This window comes from Colletotrichum jinshuiense, chromosome 6, assembly GCF_051148585.1.
Source record: "Colletotrichum jinshuiense chromosome 6, complete sequence".
Classification (NCBI taxonomy): domain Eukaryota; kingdom Fungi; phylum Ascomycota; class Sordariomycetes; order Glomerellales; family Glomerellaceae; genus Colletotrichum; species Colletotrichum jinshuiense.
Window position 1 is genome coordinate 4,758,692 of NC_139313.1, and position 26,878 is coordinate 4,785,569.

Here is a 26,878-nt window from a genome sequence, read left to right on the forward strand (position 1 = left end):
TTTCTCAACCCCGTATTCCCCGAGTCCACTCCAGGTCCCCTTTTCACCAACCCGACCCCAAAGTCTCCACGAAGAAAGCTTCCTTTAATGGAGACCGCATGGGGAAGACTGGAGAGGGAATACCTAAGCGCTCAACTCAGAGCTCGAGCCGGCTCTCACACACACCAGCTTACACACAGACTGGCATTCGTACCTCTCAACAACATAACAGAATTGTTAATGGAATCCACTCGTCACATGGCAGACAAAGCGGAGGAGGCGGAGAGTGCCTTCACAGATTCACACAGACCCAGCCACCCAGGACAGGCAGGTAATGAAAACTGCGGGGGTGCAAAACAAACAATTTAGATCTCATACGATGTTCAACATACAGTACGTGTTGGTCATATTCCTTACTAGAAAATTGCGAGGATCTGGCGTCTCACTCAGCGGCCTCGGAGCTAATTGTAAGAGCGAAAGCGACTGATCGACAGTCGCAATGGTCCAGAATCCTGTTTTGTGCGTTCGTCGTCAAGATTCCTGTGATTTGTGTCATTCATCCCACCACATAACGTCCCCCCACCTCTTGGGACTGAATCATTGCGCGAAATACTTACCAATCTCTCGAAGTCATGCTCACTCATCCCCCTCCCAACGCCCCCGCCATTTTCCCTCGGTGCATTTCTCGTAGTGACTCGATCCAAATGCAACAACCCATTCCTCTGCGAAAGCCGAGTCAAACACTTTCAGGAGCAGCATCTGCTCGGGATCCTCGTCCACACCGCAAACCTCGCACGGCGCGTTGACTGTGCCCTGGGCTTCGTCCGACAGCGTGATGATACTTTTGCACGAGCCGAAGAAGCACAAACAATTATCTGTGACACTGTTGCAGACCTGACGGCGCACCACGGCCACGTGCGTGCCCTTGCATCCGTTGCGTGAATTGCCACCAACAGCGCCGGTGCAGTTTGCGGAGGCGATCCACTGAATACACATTGCTGGATATTTGTCTTGCTTTTTGGTTATTCTTGTGTGGTGAGTTTTTATGCTAGCTTGTGGTTACGTTGTAGCCGAAATGGGATCAGTTGCGTTGTCACCTGGATTGGGAAAGCAGGGGGATGCTGGCCACCAAAGCATTAATTAAATAATAGAGAGATTGAGTGATCATCCGCAGTGACTGAAAGACGCATTGGGGAGTTTCTGTCCAAGAACAATTATGTTGTTTTGTGATTGATGCACATTGGTGTAACAAGATGTTGTTTGCGAGCTGTAGTTTTCATGATCCTAACCTTCATCTAGTCACAATGCATTTTTCCAACAACAAATGGTGTCATAATGAAAGAGAGATTTTCCAATTGAGTGACAATCTAGTCTTTGTATCCTGATCAGTAGAGCCGAAGTCATTGTCTGACAAAGACGACGTCCACAGAAGAATGCCAAAGTGTCTTGGCGAACGTCGTTCCAAGCCATCTTGGCATCGCCAAGGGCTCCAGTCAGAGCCTCAACTTCCCCAACCCGCAACAGCACGCCTAAGTCGTCCTATTTTTGATCCCAAGGAACCGGGAGGATGCAACGGACATTCGTTCCCGCAACCTAATCGACATGAATCATTTAACCCTAGCCATCGCTGTGCCGTATAGCCGCGTAGCCTTCCAGCAGTCCAACCCGCCGCGCCGGAGAAGGCATCATCCCCCAGAAATTCCCCGTCTGTGTTAGTCGCCAGAATCCAGAATCGTGCTGCCGCGACGGGGGTAAAGGCCGTAATCATCCCAAATCAGGAACCTCACCCCGGTAAACACACCATACACATAGCACGCAAATCGCAGCTCAGGCGCCACCCCCAACTTTCCCCAACTCCCCCAAAACTTCCTTCGCTCTTACCGTCCTCTCGTCGTCGTACCCCGCAAAGTGCAACAGTTTCTCCACCGCCAGCGCCGCATACCTCCTGCCTGTTTCGACTTCGCCCATGGCTGCATATACCCCGGCAATGATTCCGTAAAAGTCACCCGCCTGTGCCGTCAGGCCTTCTCTCTCCATGATGTCGTCCAGCTCATCGGATAGCTCCGATACCAGGGATGGCGTGCCGAATGACGGGTCCGTAAGCTCCAACAGGACCTCCTGCAGACGTTTTCGATATACATCTGAGAGGGCCACATCATTGGCAGAGCTGCAGAGAGCGCAAGTGCAGTTGAAGCCCCATTCTCGAAGGGCCTGTTGACGGTCTTCGTGGAGCATGTTTAGCATTAAATCTGTTCTGAGTGTTAATTGGACCGAGCAGGTTGGAGGCAAAGGATTTAAATATCTGACAGCTAATACTTATTTCTTCGCCGGGCTCGATATCTTTATACGCCACAACCTCCAATTCCAACGTCCGTGGAGAAAAGCGAGTGATCGCACTACAGTCCCGTGAGTAAATTCATTCTTCCTGCCTTGGCTCGCTATCGGAAGACTTACTTCGGCTTACAAGCGTGATTGATTCTCTGTTCATGATGTCAACTGGTGAAGCAATGGCTTACTCTGGACTAGATTTCTCACCGCAACTTTTGGAAACAACCCGAAGTGGTCGATGTTGTTGAAACTTGCACCAAAGGTATTTGTTCGAATGATATCTTCGAGAACATGTCCCCCTGTGCCCCTGGAAAGATTGAATATTCTCTGCTGGTCCTTGCTCGGTAACCGGATGAAGCCCTCTTCCAGAACCCACAAGGCTTGCCGACGATCGATAGTTTCCGAGATCTCTGCCATCTGAAGTATAACGGGATGCTCCCTCAATATAACGTCGCCCATATGAATGGTTGAATTGGCCACAGCTCCCATGCCCCTGCCCGGTACCTCTTTCACCTCGAATTGCAACGCCTCGGGCAGGGCGAGCGATCTGCTGGATTCAATCCACTGTGGGTCAAAGTCTTGAACCAGACTTAGACCAGCGGCTGCGGTCTCCGGGCTGGTGAGAATGAGCAAACCTGCCTCGCCGCGGAAGTCTTCGTTGACGAAGGCGCAGTATTCTGCGTGTTTCTTTGCCTTCGAGTTGACGCATACAGGCTTATGCGTCCATGGATGCCAGTCGTTACTTTGTGCCAGTCTGCTTTGACCGTACGGAACATAGCATTTTTCTGTGTCTTTGTCAGGAACAAGAGGGCCAGGAGGGTTCCAAGTGCATTGTTCAATTTTATCGTTGCTTAGAGCAGTTGCTGGAACCGGAGCTAATGCAATACACAAAAGCGATATGAAAAGCCGTACAGATGGACACAGAGCCATTTCAAGCACGTCAAATAACAATAATTTTGAGCAATAGAAGCATGGGGATTCATCGTTTTCCCCGGAGTTGCCGGGATTGAGCGGTTTTATGGCATTTTGTCATCGACAAGTATATGTCACTCTTCCAACTTGCAACGGTGTGGTTGCCACCGTCACCCTACATCAGATTAAGCACCTCATTTAGCCGCGATGACAACCATGCAGCGATCGTTCCTCGGCGCAGCATCTCGCTAGTCTGAGATAGTTCCCGCTGTGCAGGTACGGAGCATCGCAGCCCGCTATGCCAAGTCCGCCAAGATGCTTGGTTTCTTGGGGCAGTTCGCCATGCGGCCTGGTCTTCCAAGGATGCTCCGAGTCAGGAGGCAAATATTGGACCCATGGCACTATGGCATAGCCTCCTAGGCGCAATAAGCTTTTTGGATATCTGTTGAAGCAGGAAAGAGAACGGAGCGGTGGTTGAGGACCAAAAAGAGAACGAGCGAGTCTGCATGAAGATGCTTGGCGCTTCCGATATTAAGACTAGACCAGAACCTTGGCTCTGACAGCCCGCAGCGAGTTATCTTCTGAGTCTAGCGGAGGGGTTTCTTGATTTCCAAGATACAATGAGATATCAGACAAAAACGCAAAAAGATTTGTTTGCAGTCAATCGCTGACGGGAATTGAGCCCGACGTGGCTGGTGTATGTTAGTTATCGTGTTACATGTGTGGATGAGAGGCAAATGATGCTTACGGGTCGAACCCACAACCTTGAGATTAAGAGTCTCACGCTCTACCGATTGAGCTAGCCGGGCAGGCTGGTTTAATGGTTGAAGTTTTTCAGGCAAGTGGAAGATCAAGAGCGCAAGAATGTGTGCGACGTCAGGGCACGACAAATTGTATCCACATTCAACACCAAGCTGGACCCGTCACGAGAAGCTGGGGCCCTCCCGGATGCCCCGGAACTCACATTTTCGGCGGCAGTCTTTAGTATGGGGATTCTGGCCGGGACCGGCTGCTTCCGAAGTACGTGAACCCGGAACGGAGGAAGCCTGTAAGAGCATGCCCTCCGGCGTCTGACGGACAGGGGGGGAAGTCACGAAAGTTCGAATAATAATGCAATACCGCACTCAAGGATACTAGTATGCAACATTCACATTATGAGTTGGTCCAGCTTCGCCGGATGATCGGATAAGATGCATTTTACCAACCATGTATTCCCCAAGTCACCATAATGCAACCAAGTTCTTGACGGCTGTTCACTCGAGTATCCCTGATCATACATGAACTTGAGCTCGGGCAACCGGCTGGTTACGTCTCGACTTTCTACCTCGCCAACGCCCAACATTTCCGCATCCCGGTGCCCATGGACTCCTCGTCTACCTCCTCGACCGTGGCCCATCGATGCCGCGCATGCGACGAGACATAGTCTTCCAACCCGCCCACCTCGAAAAGGTGCACATGCATGGTCAGCTTCAGATGGGAGAAGAGCCACGGCACACTGCCAAGCTCACCAATATGCCGCAGCTTCAGTTTCTTGCCGCCGCTGACTAGGCCCGACACGTATGCTTGAGCATCCTTCTTCCTTGACGCCGCCGTGTTGCTCGTCGCGGCCGGCAGCGTGTGGCTAGGAAGCTCCCACAGGCCGGCGAGCAGCCCCTTCTCCGGCCGTCGGTGGATCAAGAACTGCCCATCATCGCGTCGGATGGCGCAGATGAGCGCTTCCTCCTCCCGGACCGCCTTCTTGACCACCTTGAGCGGAAACTTCCTGGCATGGTTGGCAATGATCTCGAGCGTCCGCGAGTCCGCCACCTGCCCCTTCGGAGAGGCGCTTTCTTCCTTCTTGGATGATTTGGAGGTGAAAAATGCAGAAAGGGTTGCCTGTTTTGCTGCTGGCCGAGGTTTGGTTTTCTGTTTGTTCGCCTTGGTCGATTTTGACGCGTCCTCATCAGAGTCCTCCCCTGATGCCACGCCCTCCTCCATGTCTTCTTCGAACGGCTCACATATGGAGCACAGGTCTTCGATATCCTCTACCTTTGCCGCTTTCTTAGGTTTCGTGGCTAATATCATGCCCTCAGAGTAAGCCCGGCATGTCGATGTGATGGGGCATTCCGCACAGTTGGGCTTTGGGGTGCAGACAGTGCTCCCGAGCTCCATCAAGGCTTGGCCCCAACGTCCAGGCCGATCAGTCGTCGGTGTTTCCTCAGCCTCGGCGTCCAGGTCGGACGCGTCTCTCGCAACAGATTTGACGAGTGCGTCCGCCGCGGCCCAAAGGAGGTCAATGACGGCCTTGTCCGACTTCGCGTTTCCAAACACGCCCAGCTGCCGGCTCAGCACCCTGAGCACATTTCCGTCAACCATCGGCGACGCCTTCCCAAACACGATGGCCGTTATAGCACCGGCCGTGTACCGGCCAACACCGGGAACTTTGGCCTCAAGCTCGGCTGTGTCGGACGGCATCAGACCCTTCCACTTTGGGTCCTGAACCACCAGCTTTGCGGCCTCGTGGATGCGTGTGGCGCGACTGTAGTACCCCAGCCCGCGCCACGCACTCAAAACGTCTTCAGGCTCGGCCTTGGCGAGGTCCTGGATGGTCGGCCACCGTGCCATCCATCTGTTCCAGTAGTCGATTACGACGGCGACGCGGGTTTGCTGCAGCATAATCTCGCTGATCCAGACTTCGTAGGCGCGCTTCTCGAGGGCGCGACGCAGTTCCCCCGCGTCCGGCCAGTCTGTTGGGTTGATCCAGGCCTTGCGCCATGGCATGCCGCGCGTGGTGCTGATGGAGTCGAACCAGCCAAGCAGAGCGTCTCGTCCATCTCTTCCTGGCCGGCCGTCTAGAAGGAGAGGGCGGTGGTATGTGGCGGCATGTGTCCTTGACGGGGGCGAGCAAGAGTCGCGAATCGCCTGTCCGGATGGGCCGAAGAGCCTTACGTGCAGCTTTGCGCTGTCGGCCTTCCGCGGCTTCTCGACTTTGCGCCGCTTTGGCTGCGGTTCCGCGATCTCGTGTCCATCGTCCTCGGCTTGCGGGTTGAAGTCGCCTTCAGACGCGTCCGACCGCGCCGGAGACGGTCGAGCTTTGGCGGGGGTTTTCCGTGGCTTGGGAATTATCTTTGCCGGCTCGATGTCCGGCTCGTTGTCGGCTTGTGCCAGGATCTTTTTGGCCGCTACGAGGGAACTCTGTCGGCGGACAATACGGCGTTGCATCATCATGGCTGTGAGACGCGGCGGGAGACGCGTCTTGGATTCGGGTTTGAGACTGGCCCGCGCTGGCTGGCAAGCTTAACGGACAGGATGGGGAGGACGTTCATGGCAGGCGAAGGCAGAAAATTAGCGTCGATTTGGGGGCGCCATCGCTGAAATTCAGATCGCCTCAGTGCCTTGGATCCCTGCTTGGGGCACTGTCCACTGTAACTACAAAAAGCAAAACTGGAAGACGCCGTCCAAACGTGATTTCTTGCCTCGTGCTGACCGCCCACTCGTGTTATTCGAAGAAAGAACGACTGCATTAAATAAAATGTCTAGAAAAAGGCCTTCCGCCCATTTCCAACACTATTGTATCTTTCTGCATGGATCTTAAGCTGCTCAGCACTCCACAGCACGATCTAGCCTCCAGAATGTATGTGAAGAATAAATGGGTCTGTTGCTTGTCAACAAGGGTGATTAATAGCCCGCATAATTTGTAGCCGTATCAGGGCGCGGACAATTTTGATTACCTCTAATACTCCTTAGGCCCGCTTATGCCGACAACCATACGCAGGTATTAATATCTAATTATCTCCGAAACGGAGGGCAAATGAACTGGAATCGGCTACACGGTTGTTTTTGGAATTATCGATATCCTCATTGATATCAGCGATTGCTATCTAGCTGAAACCTCCGTAGATGAATCAACAAGCTGCAATATATTCCAAGTTCATAGGTTTCTACATTCCGTGAAACAATCCACTCCCCCGGCCGTCTTCGGACCGCCGGGAAGATGGTAGGGCGGCTCGCCCCAAGTGGTAGCACTTGTCTCACACGAAGTCGTTGCTGCCTGGCGGGCAACCCTTTGAGACCGCCAGGGAGACTCTTCATCCTCGCTGAACAACCGTTTTCTCCATCTCGATCAAGCATCCAACTGAGAGGACCTTCACCAGCTGCTAATCATGCCACTGTGGTCGTGCGATTCGGATTTATGTGATAAAGCGGCTGTGCAGAGAGATGGCGATTGTTTGCTGTGCGATAGACATCTCTGTTGCACCCATCTTCGAAAGCCATGGCACGTCTGCCCGAACCCAGAGGTAGCTGTCCTGCCCACACAGAAAGCCGCCATCACGGCATCGCTAATGCGTCACGTCAGGAAGATTGGGAATCTTACGCCCATCAATTTTCGGTCATGGAAGCCCGCCACATCGACGAGTTACGGCGTCGAATAGACGGTTCCAAGCTGTGTTCCCGCGCATCGATGCTTAGGACAGGCATTCCCTGCACCGTTGAGCTGTCCCGCAAACACCTGTCTGCCATGATGGGAAACCAAAACTGTCACGCAGAAATCACGTTCCAAGACGGCGTGAAGTGGCTCGCACGATTCCGCGTTACCAAGACCACATCACCTCCGCAGGAAGTCCGTGATTTCACCCTTCGAAGTGAAGCGGCTACAATGGCCTATCTCCAACTGCATACCTGCATACCGGTACCCAAAATCTTCGACTGGGCATGCGAATCTGATCCGGAAAATCAACTTGGAGTTAGCTACATCCTGATGGAAAAGCTTAATGGAAGGCCTCTAGATTGGCAGGCAGCGACTCCGGCGCAAAGAGAAAAGATCATGCAACAGGTTGTAGACATGTTCATTGAGATCGAAAAGCATCCATTCGAATCAATGGGATCACTAGTCGCTTCGTGCGAAAACCCTATTGAATTTCATATTAAAGGTCTCGCACAACACGCAACGTACCAGATGGGTGCTGGAGGCTCGCTTGGACCCTTCCACTCCTCATTAGCAGGGTCGCATGCCTTGGTTGAGTCGTACCTAACCATGATAGCTAACCGTGAGATTGCCGCTTACCATCCGGTAGACGCCTACCTTACACACCTCTTCCGTCTGGATGTTGTAGACAGTCTTTGGGATGATGCTTCAGCAAAAAACCAATTCTTCTTGAAGCACCCAGATGCCAAGGGTGACCATATTCTGGTCAATGACACATTCGATATCGTCGGGGTCATAGATTGGGAGTGGACCAGCACGGTTTCTCGAGCAGAGGCTTTTTGCTCTCCATTGATGATGTGGCCGGTGGCCAAGTTCTACGATGGCTCTAACGAGTTGGCCCCGGATGAACTGCGACTGGCTGAAATATGTCGAGAAAGGGGTCGAGAAGACCTCTCCGATTGCGTTGTTAATGGCAGAAAGGTCCAGAGGTTCTTCTTTGCTCTGGGTCCCGAGAACCCTGCAGACAAGAACATCTTTAAAGATCTCTTTGTGGGTCTTTTGCGGGCATTCGATGGTCAAGACGAAAAATGGGACCAATGGAAAAGCAAATCACTTGTGAAATGGAAAGACGATAAAAGACTCCGAGACCTAATGGTACACCAAGAAAACGAAGACGGCGTGCCAAATGAAAAGGCATAGATAGATGGAGTTATTTACTCTCCAAACAAAAGTCAAAATTCTAGGTCCTGCCAGGATTCGAACTTGGGCTTACGGAAGGATCTGATGTAGTCAGAATCCGACGTCCTAACCAACTAGACTACAGGACCTTTGAGACAACTGAGGTTGCTGACAGGCCGGTCAGAACCCCAGTTTATGGAATTTCGCCTAGCATCTGTCACCAGAATCAATGACAGACAAGCGAAACGTCGTACACATGGAGAGGAGAAACCGAGCTCAACTCTTTGGATTGCTTACGCCTGAGGCTCATGGAGATGCCCCTTGGGTTTGAGATATCTTCTATGCCGTACCATGTGTCTGTCTACATGCTTTTTACTCAGTCCATCCGTCGCCAGCGCAGGTCATCCAATTGACGCCGACCAGCTTTAATCCATGCTTCTCTGCAAATTCGGCAGGCTTCCACGACCGTCTTTGCACAAACTCCTCACCGCCCACGTCTTCCTTCTTCAGGTCGAGACCCTCAGGTTCCCGGTAGAGCAGGAAGAGGTATCGGTGCGGCTTCGAGCTACGTGGCATCGCAAAATTAGCCTCGAATTCAATGACTGCCAGGATCATCCGTCACGACATCAAACTCATGGAGTCGGTGATGATCAGCAGGTGCACGGTAAAACTCACTCGTCCTTAGGTCCGGGTCCAAGAAACTCCGTCAACGCCGGCTTTGTGGTCGCAACCACTGTGCCCCCGCTGAGGGGCTGCAGACCGGGAAGGACCCAGTGCCGCCAGAAGGCGAACTGCGGGTTGTCGGGGGTAGGCGCATCCGGGTCGGTCAGGAACAGAGTGTAGGAGGCTCCGGACGGCGCGTCGGCCTCAGCCGCGAAGGAGATGCTGGGCGTGACTTTGCACTCGCCTGCGCGAAAGAAGTTGCCCACATCGACGGTCTTGCCCGCGAACGACACTTCGAGCTTGGTCGTCGGCTTGAACCCCTCTGGGATGAGCTCCGCTGCCGAGCCAGGAACAAGCTTGGCTTGCTCGAGCGTGCTAGTGAGCTTCTGCGCGTGGTCGGAGAGCGACATTTTTGGTATGATGGGAGTAAGAATGATTGAATTGGAATGAGGTATAGCTTCAAAGAGGGGGGTTCGTTTCGTTGAAGAATGATTTGGACAATCGCTTGCGGGTGGTTTTGACCCGAAGACGTGATGCGTGATGACCTACGCGGGGTCAAAGGCGGGATGAGGGGGATTGATGCCAGTGGTGGAAAATTGCCACCTCAGCTGCAAGAAGGGTCTTGGCAGATATAAAGGTTCTTGTCCCGAATAGTAATATGTTCATAACACCGAGGCCAATTCGACAGATGGCTTTGAAATTGTCAAATCATGTGTGCTTAAAATTCTCGAAGCATATCATTGAGCACAGAGGGTTTCATGAGGTTTTGATTTACGTTCCAACCACTGAGATCATCATGACACCGTTTCTTTATGTCAAGAACGAAGTTAGGCTAGACTTGGAGTTCGTGCATACATCTCCAATTAGTCGCCATCCTCGCGGTCTCCGCAGCTCATAACTAGAAAGCAGGAAAAATACAATTAGATCCGGCAATGACATTTCCCACGGCTTATGCAAATCGACATGGCTAGCGTATCGGCACTTGGATGTATCCTGTGCGAGACCGTACTCTTAAATCGAGTCGAAATTTTTTGTACGCGGTAAAGTCTCAGTCAGGTTCGACAAGGCCTGCACTTCAACTTATACTTATACTGGCGTTCAATATTTGCCTACATAAAAGGTGATGCCCAGTCGCGGTGTTGTTGATGGTTACTGGTTGCAAAGACCAGCAATCTGAATTGTGACGAGGGAGACAGTAAGCTGTAATTAAGTAGATTGCTAGCGCTAGCGAAGATAACTAAATACATAAGTTTATTTGTATGTCGATAATACGTGCCTAATGCTCTATTTTATGAGATCTTTCGAACTGAATTATTGCGCTCGGGTACATCTACAGGGCATGCTAACTTATTCAATCATTCTGGTGAGAGACCCGCAAGCCCACTGCACTTGACGTGAGTATGCACCTTTAAGGGAACACATAGGTAAACACCACCTAGGTTATTCAGGAATATCTATATCTAAGCAACTTGCATATAATATAGTTTAATTCTATAGTCATTGACTTATAAAGAAATTTGACTGTGATGGAAGGCAGTGGGTAGTAGGAGGTTGTGGGTCAGGGATTATAGGTCTGTATGAAACCGATCATCAGCATCCAATCAGATCTCAAATCCCCGATGGCACAATTGGCTAGCGCGTCAGACTGTTAATCTGGAGGTTGGTGGTTCGAGCCCACCTCGGGGAGATTCAGTGGTTAAATCCCACCAAAGACTTGAGATTCATTTTTGACCTTCCAGCGAAGGCAGTCTTTCTTTTGGTTCATGGGCTGCGCACGAGGGAGTCTGTGGGTACTTGTTATGTATTATTGCGGAGCAGCCGCAGTCATTTAAATCTGTATGTTTAAGAAGCGGTTTGTATTTACTTGGCGATTGGGAGTAGATGCGACCCGCGGTTCTTTACACTTTCTACCTTTTCACAAGGTACTAGCACCGTCCGTCTGGATGTGCTAGTACACAGGCAGTACTGCTTTCATGATACTTGGCACTGGTATTGAGAAGACGTTCAAGGCGGTTTGCCGAGTATCAGTTCACGATGTAAATTTGATGTCTATGGCAATGTGTATCCTCCGTCAATTACCAAGTTGGCGCCTGGTTGTTTTAGTTAGATTGTGACAAAAGCATTGAATCAAGGTGACATACCTGTCATGTAACTGCTTGCATTGCTAGCCAGATAGACGTAGGAGCCTTTCAACTCGGCAGGCTCGCAGAGTCGCCCGCCAGGAATCATGGAAAACCACTTCTTCCTCCATTCCTCCGGGTGCACCGAAAGCACTATGAATGTCAGCAGGCCACACAATTGCATCTTTACACCCGGAGAATCGACGTACTATCTGTTGCGATAAACCCGGGCGACACGCAGTTCACCCTCGCAAAGTCGACCCACTCCACCGATAGCGATTTGGCTAGGTGAACTACCGCCGCCTTGCTGGCGTTGTACGCGGCCTGCTTTTGCGGCACGTTGACCAAGATCGCCGACACCGACGCTGTGAAGATGATACTGCCTCGGCCGTCGCCGCCAGCGTTGAGCTGTCTCTCAAACACCCTGGCCGCAGCCTGCGCCGTCCAAAAGGCGCCATGGAAGTTAACGTCCAGCATGTCCCGAAACTTATCCTCGGGGTAGTCGATGGCGGGGATATGGTCTGCGATACCGGCGTTGGCGACGACAACGTCAAGCTTGCCGCCGCCGACCTCCTTGGTTGCCGTCTCAATGGTGGATTCCACCTCGGCACGGTTGCGGACGTTGCACCTGTATGCCTTGACAAGTACCCCGTTGCCGGACTTGGAGAGGGCGGCAGCCGTGGCATTGGCCTCCTCAGGGGCTGTGCTGGTGTAGGTAATTGCGACCCTTGCGCCGGCCTCAGCCAGTCCACGGGCAACTTCGAGACCAATACCGCGGGTTCCACCAGTGACTATGGCGGTCTTGCCGGCGAGGTTGAAGTGGGAGATAACCGCAGCTGCGGGGTTCGGATGGCTTGGGAGGACCATAGCTGCTGTGTACTGTGATTACTGGATCAGACTTGTCTCTGTTGATTAATTTCAGTACTCGGATCTGATGGCCTGAATACCGACCAGGGCAGAGCAAAGCCTGGGACATTTGTACCGGTCAATCTACGGGAGTGGTGGGTCAGAGTGCCGTTATTGCGCTCTCCGGCGAATGAACGACACGGTCGACAGTCACCCGGAGCGGGAAGGAAACGCTTCGGTGCGGGGAACTGGAAACCGGGACCCTGTGACCCCAGCTATTCGCAGCTTGCACCGCAAAACTTGACCACCGTTTTCAGGGTCTTTAGATTCCATTGGGCCTGTAAGTGCAAATAATTAGCTGAGCAAAATTCTAAACTTCTGCTAAAAAGGACTGTGCCGTGAGGTTGAGCACCTCCAACGCCACCTCTCCCAGGCATGTGCGCAAGCCGTTGATCGTCATCAAACTCAGACTACCTACTAAAATAAAAAGTCCCGGAGCCAGTCAGAATTAGGCTACATGAAAACCTTGATATTCATTGATTCGAGCTGTACCACCAAATGTGTTAGGCCATCACGGCGTGCTGTGATCAATCTTACGTAGATGTTCTCAGTGAAATTGAATTACTTAATGGGGTTGCACCAATATTACGAAGAGATTCACAGTCTTTGGTCAAATTCTGAGCATATAAATTCCAACTTGTTGTTAAACCTATTTTGGCACCCCCTGGATGACTACCTTCAAGGTGTTTTCTTTAGCCTGTCTTACGACCTCAAATGCCTCGAGGGCTTCCTCGAACTTGTATCGATGTGTTATCAACTTTCTGGGGTGAACCTTCCCTGATGCGACCAAGTTCACTGCTTCAGGGTAACATCCTGTGGTATATCTGATAGATCCCTTAATGTTCAGGGCACGAATGCAAGCCGTGGTGATGGGGAAGGTAACATTCTTCTCTGGTGTTAGCAACAACAATCGAGCTCAAGAGTGAATGTCCTTACCTCCTTTCCCATTCCAGCCTGGACATAAGTACCGCCCTTCTTTGCGGCAAAGACGCCTGCTTGGATGCATGGCTCCGCCCCAGTGCACTCTAATACGACGTCCGCCCCGTCTCCGAGACCGTAGTCTCTCACAATCTTCTCACCAACTGCACGAGCAGCTTCGACGGGATCCTCTGGCGCGTCGGACAGTTTCCTCGACACATAAACATCGTCAGCAGCAAAGTCCTTGGCAAACTGCGCACGCGACTCAGATATATCGACTCCGATGACCCTGCTGGCGCCGTACGCCTTGGCGACAGCTTGACACAGCACGCCGATTGGTCCACAACCAAAGACCAGCACGGTCTGGCCGCCTTTCAGCTCCGCAACCTTGCAAATCTGGACAGCGACGGCAACTGGCTCGACCAAAGCACCGTCCTCGGACGACATGTGTTGCGGAATGGGGTACGTGTAGTCGCTGGCAACGATGTAGTACTTTTGCAGCGTCCCATCCCATGGGGGGGTTGCTGCAAACACAGTGTCTGCGCACAGATTGTATGCGCCGGCTCGGCAGTAGTCACAGCTACCGCCTGGTCAGATCGCCTTTGTAGGCTCAGAAAGAGGAAGGAAACCTACTGCCGACATGGCACACCGGGCTCAATCGCCACTCGGTCGCCAACCCTGACGTTTTTCACCTTGCTACCCACTTCAACCACGGTGCCGGAGCTCTCGTGTCCCAGAACTATAGGCGACTCGAGAATAAAGTCGCCAATCCGGCCGCGCTGCCAGTAGTGTACGTCGCTGCCGCAGATACCAGTCTGCTCGACGTGCACGCGGACATCGTGCTCATCACGAAGCTTGGGAACTTCACGGTTCTCGAACGAGACATTCTTGACCGAGTGGAGTACAAAGGCAGGGTTCTGGGCTAGCGATTAGTACCTGTCAAAGCGTCAGGGGCAGGGGCTCAGAAGGTGCTCACATTCTCCGACATTTCGAGATTTGTCTTCTGGTTGTGGATAATCGCGGCTGGAATCTAGATAGCGATAGCTGACTTAGATGGAACAGGCAAATATCAAAGCTCCCCAAGCTTGCAATCATCTTATTTGTGCAGCTGAACCAGGACTGTGACGTCGACAGCAGGGTCCTGCCGCCCCGGCCGGAGCGGGGCCGCCGCAAGGTGCCGAGCTGAGGTCGGGCGACTGTCGTCCGATGCGTCCCCAATAGCAACGCTAAACGCCTTGCGTTGATAGAACTTTCTCTTTTAACTATACAAATAGCCAGTTCTAAGGCATTTCAATTGGCCTATAATTGCCCGCACTTGTCAGGGTCAATGTGTCCGGCGTTCGTGTCAGCACCAGAGTCGTTTGAAAGAGTCCAAAACACAACCTGCGCAACCATCACCATGGAATCCACCTATCATTCCTTAGTTCAGCGTATCCTGTCAAAGTGGGACGATAAGAAGCGATCCTTTTCTGATACCCCGGACGCACATCTCCGTCTTGTCATCGCCCTCGCGGGCCCGCCAGGGTCTGGAAAGACAACCATTGCCCAACGAGTCGTCTCCGCCATCAACACCTCGCCGGAACCCCACCCCAAATCCATCGTCTTGTCAGCAGACGGCTTCCACCTACCCCTTGCTACTCTTCATGGTCTTCCAAACGCTGCGGAAGCCATCGCCCGGCGCGGAGCACATTGGACATTTGACGGTCAGGGCGTTGTTGACCTTGTCCGTCAGCTGCGGGAATCTGCGGGGCGGAGAACTGTCGCTGCCCCGACGTTCGACCACAAAGCGAAAGACCCGGTTGTTGGCGGATTCACTGTCGACTCGGACGTCGAGGTGTGCATCATTGAGGGCAACTATCTGCTTGCCGACGAGGAACCATGGAGTCAGATTGCTGCATTGGTAGATGATCGATGGCTTGTAAGGGTTGAGCCAGGGCTGGCTCGGGCAAGAGTTGCTGCGCGACACATTGCAGCTGGCATAGAGGATACTATGGAAAAGGCACTGTTCAGAGCTGAAAGCAATGATATGGTTAACGGGGAGTTCGTCGCTAAGCGTAGCGAGGGCAGATACGATCTACTGATTGATAGCATAGAGGAGCTACCAAATTAGGACGGACAAAATCTGTAACAGATAGTACTGACCTTTCAAGAATAGACAATACCCCTTGTTCAAAGACTTTCCAAATTGTCATCCAAAATATTGTACAATGAGGGTGACAGGATCCCGTCCGGGTCATTAACTCTCTTACGGCGTTGAAACCCCGGGGAAAGTTGGCCGGGGACTTCGAGAAGTTAGCCGAGTATGGTAACCAACTACTGTTTCCTCTGCAGACTTGTATCACAGTGCTCCTGTACGACTTCTATTTGAACCCCGGTCATTAAGATTTAACGTAAACGAGACTCAGTCATTCAAGTCCCCTGTCCTCAGCTAAGCATTCCTAGTCTAATCGCACTTCTCTCAAGCCCAACAAATCCTTCGCTTTCTTTCGTTCACTTGATATCTACACTCTACAATGTCAGCCAACGGCACCACAAACGGCACAAGGAAATCTATCCGCGCGCCCAACCCGGCTGTTGAGGACAGCGTTTTCAAGCAGTTCCGACTGGACGGACGCACCGTCATCATCACTGGCGGAGCCGGTGGCATAGGCTCTGAGATTGCCAGGGGTCTTGCTGAAGCCGGCGCAAGCGTACATCTACTTTGTCTCCCTTTATGGCGATGAGTGGCTGACCCATTTCAGATCGCCATATGGTACCACAGTTCTAAAGCCGCCGTCGCCATCGCCGAGGGTATTGCAAATGACTTTGGGGTCAAGACCAAAACCTACCAGGTCGATGTCACCGACTACAACGACGTCGAGGCTGCAGTCGCGGAAGCAGTCAAGGACTTTGGCCGTCTGGATGTCATGATCGCCAACGCTGGAGTGCCATCCAAAGCTGGTGGCCTGGATGACAAGGTCGAAGACTGGAATCGCGTCCGCGCGGTTGACTTTGACGGCGCATATTACTGCATGAGAGCTGCAGGTCTCGTCTTCCGAGAGCAGAAGAGTGGTGTTGGTATCATCACAGCATCCATGAGCGGGCATGCGGCCAACGTCCCGCAAGAGCAGAGCTGTTACAACGCCTGCAAGGCAGGAACTGTATGTTCAACACCGGATGCTGCACGGATGATCGGGCTAACACCAAGTTCTTTGTAGATTCACCTTGCGCGGTCTCTGGCTGTTGAGTGGGCCAAGTGGGGAGGCCGCATTAACTCCGTCTCCCCTGGTTACATTGATACTATCATGTCGGGTGATTGCCCATTCGAGATGAAGGAGGAATGGTTTAGCTTAACCCCTTTGCGTAGGGATGCTGACCCTAGGGAGTTGAAGGGTGTCTACCTTTACTTGGCTAGTGACGCTAGTTCCTACACTACAGGAGCTGATTTCATTGTTGATGGAGGCTACACTGCCCGGTAGTGACTTGGAAAATGAATATCATAATCTTGTGAGGCAGCCCTAAATACTTAAAGGAATACAATAGAACAGTAGAACCCTCTCAAAGAGCATTAACGGGGAGACGAATCGCCCGTCAAATAGAAGATTCAAGTGGCTTATGGAGCAGCCTGAGGAGTACTATCAACGGACTCCGTTTTTCTGCCGTCTACAAGTCCATTTGTCAAGGGTCTATCGTTAGTTTGTAGTAACAGGTGTTTAACACAGTACAGCTGTTTGACCAAAATCCTCCATCGGCATCAAGAGTCATTCAACTATATCGGTTTTTCATAGAAGGCTGGAGGTTCTTTCGTACCTCCCATCAATACCTTGCTCTCCGTCGCACAGCAAGAGTCCAAGGTTCGAATGCATGTGAATCATGAATCTGCTGCTTTTATGAAGACGGATTGCTGTGATTATTGCACGCAGCCTCACATGATCATGAAGATGATTGACAACGCAAGGTCTTACTACGGCAGGCATGGAATGTGCAGTTTGCTAAGTCCGAGATTACAGCGCCGGTTTCCGATCATGACCCCCGCCGAAATACTCTTCCATCAGGTTTCTGTGAATCCGCTATCAAGTTGTAGCCCGGCTCAACTTCGTCCTCACCCGATTCTTGAAAGATGCAGGCGGGCTGCCGTCATCCACCCCCGCAGTCTGCCACACCTGCGCGTTATTGCCGGGCAATCCTTCAAAGACTTGGCAACAATGCAATTCACCAATGACACCTAGCAGAAGCGGCCGCCTGGACCCGATCAGTGAGGTTGACAGTCGTCCGTCGTCCCCGCACTGCCATGCATTTGGCGGTTTCCCTCCAAAGCCCAGGCACACGCATGACTCGCAACCAACGATGCAGAACCGTCGATGATGCAAAGGTTAGCATACCCCATGGGCGAACCCCGGCATTCCACCGCCCCATTTACCACGTTATGTGGGGTAAAATCGGCATGCAGAGAGCTGTCGGCGCGATGTTCCCAAGTTCCATCTGCTCGGGAGACTTCGCGCTACGTGCGAAATGCTCCTTGGTATTGAATATATCGATTCTCTGGCGTAGATATAAATGCCTTGTGGGCCCCCGTATGACCGGCCATCAACTGATTCTTGCTGGTTGACATTTATCAATTCGTTGACTAGGAACATCCGCTCGCTGGTCAATGACAACACGCGATCTTTAACACAAGTCACCATGAAGGACGAGCAAATTGTCGGCGCCGCCTTGGCCGAGGTTCTTCCCAAAACGGACAAGTACTGGTTTCAACAGCCACATTTACTGAGGTTGAACTTGTTACTTCTGGTCCCCTTGCTGTCATCGTCAGTTGCCGGATATGATGGTAAGAATGCTTGAACTATAAATCCGATCGTACCAGCACTGGCCACTGACAGCTCATGTCCAACAGGTTCGTTGATGAACGGCCTTCAATCATTGCAGCAATGGCGAGAATACTTCGGACACCCGGCTGGCGCCAAGTTAGGAGTTATCAACGCAGCACAGTCCATTGGTTCCGTTCTTGCTCTTCCTATCATTGGATATCTGGCGGATAGGTTCGGCCGAAAGCCTGTGCTGCTCTCGGGCATCATCATAGTCATCCTTGCTACGATCATCCAGTCGACTTCGATCAACTTACCAATGTTCATTGTTTCGCGCCTGATAGTTGGGTTCGGCGGCATGTTTGTGGTGCATCCCAGTCCACTGCTAATCGCCGAGTTGGCTTACCCGACTCATCGTGGAAAATACACGTCAGCGTACTGGACCATGTACTACCTTGGTATGTTTTATCATGAAACCCCCTTTTAGCTTTAAGTACTTACCTGGCCATCAATAGGTGCTATCCTAGCCTCGTGGACAACTTTCGGTTGCCAAGACTACCAGAGCGAGTGGGCATGGAGAGTACCTTCCATACTTCAAGCTGGATTCCCGCTTGTTCAACTTTGCTTCTATCACTGGGTCCCCGAATCCCCTCGGTGGCTTGTTGCAAGAGAGAGGACAAACGAGGCTGCCGAAATCCTCGCAAGATATCACTCAGGCGCTCGAGACCCGGGTGAGGGTCACACGCCTCTTGTTCGCCGCGAAGTTGCCGAAATCGTACAAACCATACAACTAGAAAAGTCCGCGACCACAACCGGCTGGATGGCTCTGATATCTACTCCTGGAAACCGCAAGAGAACGCTTATTGCAGTCTGCGTAGGAGCCTTTGCTCAATGGAACGGCATAGGCGTCATTAGTTACTATTTAACGCTCGTCCTCAACACCGTTGGCATCACGGATACCTTCACTCAGACGTTGATCAACGGCCTCTTGCAGATTTTCAACTTCGCCGCGGCTTTGGGGGCTGCTTTCCTCGTCGACCGCATTGGCCGCCGGACTCTGTTCCTATGGTCCGGGGCGGGCATGTTGGTCAGCTACATCGTCTGGATAGCCTGCTCGGCCGTGAATACGGACGCAGGATCCAAGCCTGCCGGAATCGTCGTCGTCGTCTGCCTTTTTACCTTCTACTTCCACTACGATATTGCTTACACCCCCCTGCTGATGGGATATCCGACCGAGATCTTTCCATACTCTTTGCGTTCGAAAGGTGTTGCGGTCGAGCTATTCGCAATTTACGGCTCACTCATCATTGCGGCTTTCGTTAACCCGCTAGGACTGGAGAACATTGGTTGGAGATACTACATTGTCTTTTGTTGTTTGTTAGTTGTCTTCTTCGCTGTGACGTGGGCCCTGTTTCCGGAGACCAAGGGGCACAGCTTGGAGGAGATTGCTGTTATCTTCGATGGACCGCAGGCCGTTGAGGATTTTGAAGACAGTTCTGAAATGAAGGAAAAGAGCATTCTTTTCAACGGCGGGGTTCATGACATTGTACACCAGGAAAAGGCATAAGCCAGTTGCGTTGTTTTATGCACATCACGCCCTACGAAGCTCGGCGTGGAATAATAGGAGTTTAAGGTTAAGGGTTTAATAACGGGCCTGCGATAGTAAAAACCACTTTTTGAAAGAATTCAATATGCTGCGGCTCTACCCCTGAACATATAACACTGGAAACAAAACACTCATGAAATGTATAGTTGGCATCTTTAACCTTTACCCTCTAGAAAGGGCCCTATGATATGAAGCATCCCTTGTCGATCACGCCGTTCCCCAGATGAGCAGTCCAATTTACTATGTTGTAAGTTATGGCTTTAATAAAAAATCGTAATGGCCCAGAGCTTCATTCCGATGATGATCTTTAATTCCCTGCAAAGGGATACTATGACCGACTCCCACGAGCCAAAGCCCGGATTGCAGGGATCTTGTGTTCATACCCCCGATCGCGATGAGCGATGTTGTGGATCCCCGCAGTGCAAGTGTGTGGAGAAAGGGCGGGGTTAACGTGGAGTTGGACTCGAAGTTCGAGCTGGTGAGGAGCATCATCCTCCGAACTCGTCCGACCCGCACCTCACCTCACCCACGCAGCCAACCTCGCTCCTTCTCATCCGTCTTCTCCTGCGAGATATGCCATGGACGCCCTCCAAGACGGACCGCAACCGCCCTGATCTGCTTACCCAACCCATGTTGCGCCGCCCAGCGAACATCGAGTGTTCGGAACCTAGATCTGGTCCGCGATCCCGAGCCCCCTGAAGCGTTCCCATAAGCAGTTTGGGAGTACCCATTGGCCTGAACAACGATGTCGTCATCGGGCAATCCGGGTGACAATGTGCCGGTGGCCTCTCAACCGGCGGATCCGTCTCCGGTGAGCATGGCCTTTGCATCTGCCGATCAGGCATGCAAGGAGTGCAGGAGGAGGAAGGCCAAGTGTGACCGGGCGATTCCGACCTGCAACTTATGCGTAAAGTACCGGCGACACTGCTTGTACGAGAAGCACGCCCGAACACCATTGACACGGAAGTATGCATCGTCCGATTGAACTCATTGGAGGTGGCTTCTGCCGTAGACAGAGTGAGACTTACATTGTGCAGGCATCTTACGGAAGTAGAGGAGAGGTTAGAACGGGCCGAGGCACTCATCACGCAAATGCGGGCTCTCCTACCGGCTCACATTACCGGTAGGTCAGGCTCCGCTCTGGGCACCCCTCGAAACCTCGAGACACCGGCCCCAAGGAACGATGGCTCCTTTGACTTTTCCAAGCTGGACACACCGGCCCCGGCCGATGCAAACATGGCATCATCCCGCCCAGCCCCGACTGAGCCGGAGCTTGTCATGCTTCCCCAAGATGAGCCTATCTCCCAACGACCTCCACAACCGGCCCGGACGTCCCTTTCACAAAACTATGCAGTGTCTTCGCCTGTAAACGCCAACGTTCACTTTCATCCCACACGAGTTTCCAGAACTGCTCATCACCAATCGATAACAAACGATGCATTCCACAGGGATCTTAACCTCCTCGAGGCTCACCCCACGGACGACTTCGAGTGGGACGAGCAGGAGACCCTCACAAACTACTCCGCATCGCCCGAGGCCATTCTAGAGACGGACGGGAACGGCGAGGTGACCACGGACCCCATCGCGGACGGCATGGCCTCGCTTGCCGTCAGCGAGAAGGAGTCCGGCTACCTCGGCGTCGCCTCCGGTGCCGCCTTACTCCGACTGCTGGAGCCCTCGACACCGCGGCGCCGGACCCAATCCTCGTCCTCGAGGACGGGGCAGATCAACCACATGCAGTACTCCCTGGCCGCGCAGCCGGACCCCAACAGACACATCACGGACGCCATGATCGACGCGTACTTCCGGCTGTACCACATCAGCTACCCGATCATCCACGAGGCCACCTTTCGCGCGCAGTATGCGGGCGTCATCCCGCGGCCCAGCGGCGACTGCTGGCTGGTCCTGGCTTACACCGTCGCCGCGATCGGCGTGTACACGACGGCCACGAATCTCGATAACCTCGACATGTCGCTGTTCGCTCAGGCGCGCTCCGTCCTTTCTTTCAACTTCCTGGAGGTGGGGAATCTCACTCTCGTCCAGGCCCTCACCCTCATCTCCAACTACCAGCAGAAGAGAGACAAGCCCAACTCGGGGTACAACTACCTCGGCCTGGCCGTGCGCATGGCCATGGGCCTGGGCCTGCACAAGGAGTTCCAGGGGTGGAACATCTCGCCCCTGAACATGGAGATCCGCCGTCGGGTGTGGTGGTCCCTGTGCGTTTTTGATGTCGGCGCAACCATCACCTTCAGCCGGCCCTCCGTCTGGCCTTACGAGGGCGTCGAGGTTTCACTGCCACTAAATGTCGACGATAGGGTTAGGACCGTCGCTTTCGCAGTCGTGGTATCTTGTTTATTTGCTGACCTTATCATAGTCTCTAACGGCAATCTCAAAGTCTTACCCTCCCGAGACCGAAGTGATAACCCCGTACACGGCGGTAAGAACGCAGGCGAGCTTCCACATCGCTACGACGCCCATCTACACGAGGGTGATATCCAAGCCCCTGCCTTCGCCGGACGAGATGCTTCGGCTCGACCAGGACCTCCTCGAGCCATGGCTGGCAAGCGTGGCTCCGTACTTCTCCGAGACCGCGGCAGTCCCGCCCAAGTACGCCCTCGCCCACGCCGTCATGAACTGGCGCTACAGAAACCTGCGCATCATCATGTACCGCCCATTCGTCATCCGCCGGGCCCTCCAGGCCCGCGACCGACGGCTGGACGACTCCCCCGACAACGTGCGGGCGTTCGAGAAGTGCCTCGCCGACGCAAAAGCCACCATCGCCAGCATCAACGAGTTCTGGGAACGGAATGAACACAACCGGCTGGGGGCATGGTATGCCCTGTAAGTCTCCGCCGCGGTCCTTATCCATGAGGAAGTCTTTCGTATCGGCTAACAGTTTCCCCTTAGATACTTCCTCTTCCAAGCGGCTCTCATCCCCTGCATCTGCCTCCGCAACGACCCCAGCTCTCCCAATGCGGCGGACTGGCGCCAGCAAGTCCTGGCCACGACGCGCTGCATAGCCGCGCTCGCCCCGGTGAACTCCAGCTCGTCCCGCTGCTACCAGGTCATCATCGACCTCTGCGGACGGTTCCTGGACAGCAGCGTCGCGACGCGCGCCCCAGCAGCGCCCGCTGAGACGCAGCCCACAACGACGCCTGACTACAGCGCCAACCCCATCCACGGTGCATCTGCTGCCCCAGAACCCATCGACGAGAGCCCGCAAACGCAAATCAACAGCGTCTTCTCCATGATGTGGCCCAACGTGCCCCCGATGGAGGCTGCCGACGTCGTCATGGGCGACGACGCGTGGATGGAGTTTCTCAAAGGCGGGACAAGCGTGGACGGCGACGGGGTATGGTTCGGATCTTGAATCCGGTCGCAGAAAGATGCGCTGGCGATCGATCGCGATGGCGCAATATCTTCTTCGGGCACCCCTGATACTGAGGTCGAACCCCACAGACCAGACTGGCCTGCTGTCAAGGACCAGGCATGTCCAGCCTTATGGGATGCATTCGCTTTCTCACGGCGATTGCTAATGGTACTCAAGGGTAGGTTACATGTCCCGAGACCTTTATCAAAGACTCAGATTACCAGCCTTCGGAGTTGACGTCGTCAAACAACATTTGGGGAAAGACTCTGAGTCTTAGTTGATACCACTATTATGCCCCCCTGAGCCATCCCATATGGATTTTGAAGATGCGCCATGACCTGGAACAACAAGAACGCGAAGATATGAAGAAAGATAACTTCTGTTCGTTGAAATCTGAGACATATGATCTCAGTAAGCTGGTGGCATATGGCCTGGTCTCTCAGCTGGTTGTCTGATGTAAAGCAGTTTCTCCACTCCAGATACAGCAAATACCGTTCTCAAAATTTCCTCTCAAGCCGACAAGACAACACTCAAGTCGACGAGTAAATCAACCCTTCATTATGGCCTTCTTCTTCAGCCGCCGCATCCCTGACAACAACCCTCAATGCCCATTGCACCTCGTCCCAAGTCGTCTCTCTGATTGATAATATCATTGCCGAACGCCCAATCACAGCCTTCTTGTCATCTATTAACTTGCAGATGCATCGACATAACTTGTCCTTTCCTCTTGGCCCGAGAAATACACTGCTCTGTTGGTCAACGGGACCACCGCTTTTCCAGTCTTTGAAGACCCCGCTCAGGAACGGCTGACGGTCCGTGAAGAGATCTCGCAACTGAACGTGCTGCACTCTGGCAGCATTTTCTCGGCTAGAATATATCACCCTGGCAAAAAGTTCCAAGAAAACGTCTTGCTTCTCTCGTGCACACTTGGCTGAGGTGTTTAGCAACTCTCCGATTCTGAAGCAGGTGCGCATCATGGTTTTCGACGAGAACCCAACGACCACCGAGCGGTCCTTCACCTTTACAGGAAACGGAGGCCTCACAATTGGCACTTGACTTGATTGTTTGTTCGGAGTTCGGGTGTCGGAAGGGACGGGATTAGCCTTGGGGCTGGATGTCGCCTTCGTTGCGCAGGCGGCGACAAGATCCCAGTCAACCTCTTCGTCGAGAAGATCAGGTTCAGCAAAGACCGCCTCGGTGGTTTCATGGTTGCTTTTTCCAGGGGAGGAGAACTGCAATTCCGAGTCGAAGCTTGTAGCTGATCTCGAATCATGATCCAACTTTTGAATCACGCTTGAGGGAGGAATGCGTGAAGGGCTGGCATCTGTGCTTTCTAGCAGCTGGATCATCTCCTCCTCGTCAGAGTCGTCAAAGCTGTAGTCGTCTTCGACGGGGGGTTCTATCTTGGATGGTACAGGTGCGAGATCGAGCTCCGGGAACGGCTTGCCAGTTCCTGCATCGGCATTCGATAAGGTCTCGGACGTGGCATCGAGGGAGCCATCTGTTGAATCTTTGACGGTGACGAAACCCTCATTTCCTGCTTGATCCAGGTTTACGAACTCATTCATCCACGAGTCCGCCTCGTCGGAGCCCACTACGGCAATGTGGGGGCGAGAAAGCAACGAGGAGTCTGGAGTCTCGGGTATCTCCTCTAACCGGCTAGGTGGAGTTTTTACGGGTTCCTGTGGAGGGCATTGCGCTTCTGGATTGGCATCGACCGTAGGGAGGGCATCGGGCAAGTGTTGACAAGTCACAGGCTGACCGGGCCTGTTTGCCAACCTAGAAGCACCATCGACTGCCAGGCGCTTGAATGGTGTAGAGATTGCTGCCGAGGAATACGGGGTCAAAGTTCTCTTCGGAGTATTGATGGGCGTGAATCCAACGGGCATGGCTTGCGTAGCAAAGCTATTGTGTCTCTCTTGGCTTTGAAGCTGTCAACGACAGACCAGAGAAGGCTTGAACCGGCACCTACCTGTCCATGGGGTGGGCGAGCTGTGGTATTGATTATTAGGGATGATGTGGCAAGATCAATGTGATACACAGACGGGACGTCCACCCAGCAAGAATTCGGATGATGATGGATGATGATCAGAGAGAATACAATGGTAACCGAGAGCACCGCACGAGATGAAAACCTTTGAAGGTGGAAGGGCTCCGAAGACAAGAGGCAAAAGAAAGAGAGGACGAGGCTATTTCCTCTTTCTTTTCCTGGATACGTAAGCCTGTCTGTGTTAAAAACAATATGAGAAAGAGCGAATTGCCTTCCTCAAGTAAAGAACAAGAGCTCTCCCCTTTTCCTTCCGCGAAAGTCCAACAAAGGGTCGCAACTTCCTAAGATCCGTTTCCTGCATCCAGTCTCATGATTCTGGATCAAGAGGAAAGAGCGGGTGTACCTTGCATAAACAGAGCAACACTTGCATCCAATTCAAAAACACCAAGCTCTTGTCCACAAAGCCTGTCCTCTGGGACTGACGATGGCTTCACTGGTTCCATCCATAGCGCCCTCGGATGGCTATTCGATTGGCCCATGGAATAAGACGACTCGCTGGAAGGCATGATTGATTTCACAGAGCTGCCCAATAGAGTGGCCTGTCACATGTGCCACACACAAACCTCAGCCCCCTTGACAAGAGGATGCCTCACCGGAGCCCAACAGCATCCCACCCAAGAACACAATGGCCAAGATATTCTTCACATGAACACGTGCATCCTAGCGTCTGCGGGAGGCCCACCTTATCAGAAGTGAGGTACCAGTTGGCAAAGTCAATTCCATCGCTGGCATGGCAATACTGAGGCAACACACACACAAGGTATCGACCTTGGTGGAGAGGGGCGTGTAGCCGCCCAAGGTTGATGATCTATTCCCGCCCCCGGGTGCTTCTTCAATCTTCAATCGGCAATCCTGCTATCAGATGGTGAAGTGGAAGATCACCAAGAGAAGATGCGCCGAGGACTTGACGTGGTCGCTTGCTAAGAGCAGGCGCCGAGGTAAGTCACGAAGCTATTCGCAACCCGTGGCCCGGTCCGCGCAATGAAGGGCACGAGTGGGAAGTGACATCAACCCACAGGCGGAACAAAGTCAGGAGAACCACCTGTCAAAGAAAGATCTTCGCTCCCCTCCATTCGCCCATCTCGATCTCAAAAGGAAATCAGGGACAATTCCGCCGCATCGGTGTCGATGAAGATATTCACAGCCCGACTACGTCAGAACGAGCATGTGCCCAAGGGGCTCCTCACACCACCCAGTAAAGCCGCATGGCCGTGCTGTCTCACTGTCTCGGCGCCACGAGCATGTCTCGGCCTACCGAAATCGTGGCACTGGAGCGCTTGAGGGGAGGAAAAGGGAACGCCGGCTGGTCTCAGGTATAGAGAGACGATGTTTGCTGGGAAGTGGGCGCAATGGATAGCCGGGTCGGTGCCTCGGTACTGGTGTTGGGGGAAGTGCTACGGGTAGGCCGTTGCGGTGATGTCAGTTTCCAGTCAGGTGAGCGTAGAACGGCAGGGGGGTTCATGGCTGGTGTGTTTTAAGCCAACCTAGGTGGCTCCCGCGGAAGGCAACCATGTGGTTCCGGGTAGAGCTGAGCTGATGGTGGTGGTGGTAGTGGGGGCGGTACGTGGAGGATCAAAAGTGAAAAAGCCGCACGGATAGAGGACCTATTAGCCTTTGCCGCTGAAAATAACAATGAAATTAAATTCGGCGTTTTCGAA

The 26,878-nt window shown here is 52.9% G+C and overlaps 11 protein-coding genes across 11 annotated transcripts; 5 read left to right on the forward strand and 6 right to left on the reverse strand.

Moving 5' to 3' along the window:
- Positions 1 to 1,596: 1,596 nt before the first annotated feature.
- Positions 1,597 to 2,766, reverse strand: EsH8_VI_001212 (uncharacterized protein; the record flags this gene model as incomplete). The annotated part of the gene is made up of 4 exons (XM_083272465.1): positions 1,597 to 1,716; positions 1,861 to 2,201; positions 2,444 to 2,459; positions 2,515 to 2,766. 4 exons carry the CDS (start codon positions 2,764 to 2,766, stop codon positions 1,597 to 1,599), a joined length of 729 nt encoding a protein of 242 aa, XP_083127639.1.
- A 1,773-nt stretch (positions 2,767 to 4,539) lies between these two features.
- On the reverse strand, positions 4,540 to 6,426 carry EsH8_VI_001213 (A/G-specific adenine glycosylase; the record flags this gene model as incomplete). The annotated part of the gene is made up of 1 exon (XM_083272466.1): positions 4,540 to 6,426. One exon carries the CDS (start codon positions 6,424 to 6,426, stop codon positions 4,540 to 4,542), a length of 1,887 nt encoding a protein of 628 aa, XP_083127640.1.
- A 1,291-nt stretch (positions 6,427 to 7,717) lies between these two features.
- On the forward strand, positions 7,718 to 8,824 carry EsH8_VI_001214 (aminoglycoside phosphotransferase family protein; the record flags this gene model as incomplete). Its single annotated transcript, XM_083272467.1, has 1 exon — positions 7,718 to 8,824. The coding sequence occupies one exon, from the start codon at positions 7,718 to 7,720 to the stop codon at positions 8,822 to 8,824; it is 1,107 nt and encodes a 368-aa protein (XP_083127641.1).
- Positions 8,825 to 9,175: 351 nt separating this feature from the next.
- On the reverse strand, positions 9,176 to 9,876 carry EsH8_VI_001215 (phosphatidylethanolamine-binding protein; the record flags this gene model as incomplete). Its single annotated transcript, XM_083272468.1, has 2 exons — positions 9,176 to 9,368; positions 9,479 to 9,876. 2 exons carry the CDS (start codon positions 9,874 to 9,876, stop codon positions 9,176 to 9,178), a joined length of 591 nt encoding a protein of 196 aa, XP_083127642.1.
- A 1,717-nt stretch (positions 9,877 to 11,593) lies between these two features.
- EsH8_VI_001216 (uncharacterized protein) lies at positions 11,594 to 12,453 on the reverse strand (the record flags this gene model as incomplete). The annotated part of the gene is made up of 2 exons (XM_083272469.1): positions 11,594 to 11,739; positions 11,796 to 12,453. 2 exons carry the CDS (start codon positions 12,451 to 12,453, stop codon positions 11,594 to 11,596), a joined length of 804 nt encoding a protein of 267 aa, XP_083127643.1.
- Positions 12,454 to 13,141: 688 nt separating this feature from the next.
- EsH8_VI_001217 (NAD(P)-dependent alcohol dehydrogenase) lies at positions 13,142 to 14,398 on the reverse strand (the record flags this gene model as incomplete). The annotated part of the gene is made up of 4 exons (XM_083272470.1): positions 13,142 to 13,378; positions 13,429 to 13,990; positions 14,044 to 14,327; positions 14,387 to 14,398. 4 exons carry the CDS (start codon positions 14,396 to 14,398, stop codon positions 13,142 to 13,144), a joined length of 1,095 nt encoding a protein of 364 aa, XP_083127644.1.
- Positions 14,399 to 14,809: 411 nt separating this feature from the next.
- On the forward strand, positions 14,810 to 15,520 carry EsH8_VI_001218 (P-loop containing nucleoside triphosphate hydrolase protein; the record flags this gene model as incomplete). The annotated part of the gene is made up of 1 exon (XM_083272471.1): positions 14,810 to 15,520. One exon carries the CDS (start codon positions 14,810 to 14,812, stop codon positions 15,518 to 15,520), a length of 711 nt encoding a protein of 236 aa, XP_083127645.1.
- A 403-nt stretch (positions 15,521 to 15,923) lies between these two features.
- On the forward strand, positions 15,924 to 16,868 carry EsH8_VI_001219 (uncharacterized protein; the record flags this gene model as incomplete). Its single annotated transcript, XM_083272472.1, has 3 exons — positions 15,924 to 16,100; positions 16,152 to 16,550; positions 16,608 to 16,868. The coding sequence occupies 3 exons, from the start codon at positions 15,924 to 15,926 to the stop codon at positions 16,866 to 16,868; spliced, it is 837 nt and encodes a 278-aa protein (XP_083127646.1).
- Positions 16,869 to 18,072: 1,204 nt separating this feature from the next.
- Positions 18,073 to 19,761, forward strand: EsH8_VI_001220 (uncharacterized protein; the record flags this gene model as incomplete). The annotated part of the gene is made up of 3 exons (XM_083272473.1): positions 18,073 to 18,217; positions 18,284 to 18,652; positions 18,710 to 19,761. 3 exons carry the CDS (start codon positions 18,073 to 18,075, stop codon positions 19,759 to 19,761), a joined length of 1,566 nt encoding a protein of 521 aa, XP_083127647.1.
- A 784-nt stretch (positions 19,762 to 20,545) lies between these two features.
- On the forward strand, positions 20,546 to 23,170 carry EsH8_VI_001221 (transcription factor domain-containing protein; the record flags this gene model as incomplete). The annotated part of the gene is made up of 4 exons (XM_083272474.1): positions 20,546 to 20,766; positions 20,838 to 22,116; positions 22,175 to 22,641; positions 22,708 to 23,170. The coding sequence occupies 4 exons, from the start codon at positions 20,546 to 20,548 to the stop codon at positions 23,168 to 23,170; spliced, it is 2,430 nt and encodes an 809-aa protein (XP_083127648.1).
- A 530-nt stretch (positions 23,171 to 23,700) lies between these two features.
- Positions 23,701 to 25,059, reverse strand: EsH8_VI_001222 (uncharacterized protein; the record flags this gene model as incomplete). Its single annotated transcript, XM_083272475.1, has 1 exon — positions 23,701 to 25,059. One exon carries the CDS (start codon positions 25,057 to 25,059, stop codon positions 23,701 to 23,703), a length of 1,359 nt encoding a protein of 452 aa, XP_083127649.1.
- Positions 25,060 to 26,878: the final 1,819 nt, after the last annotated feature.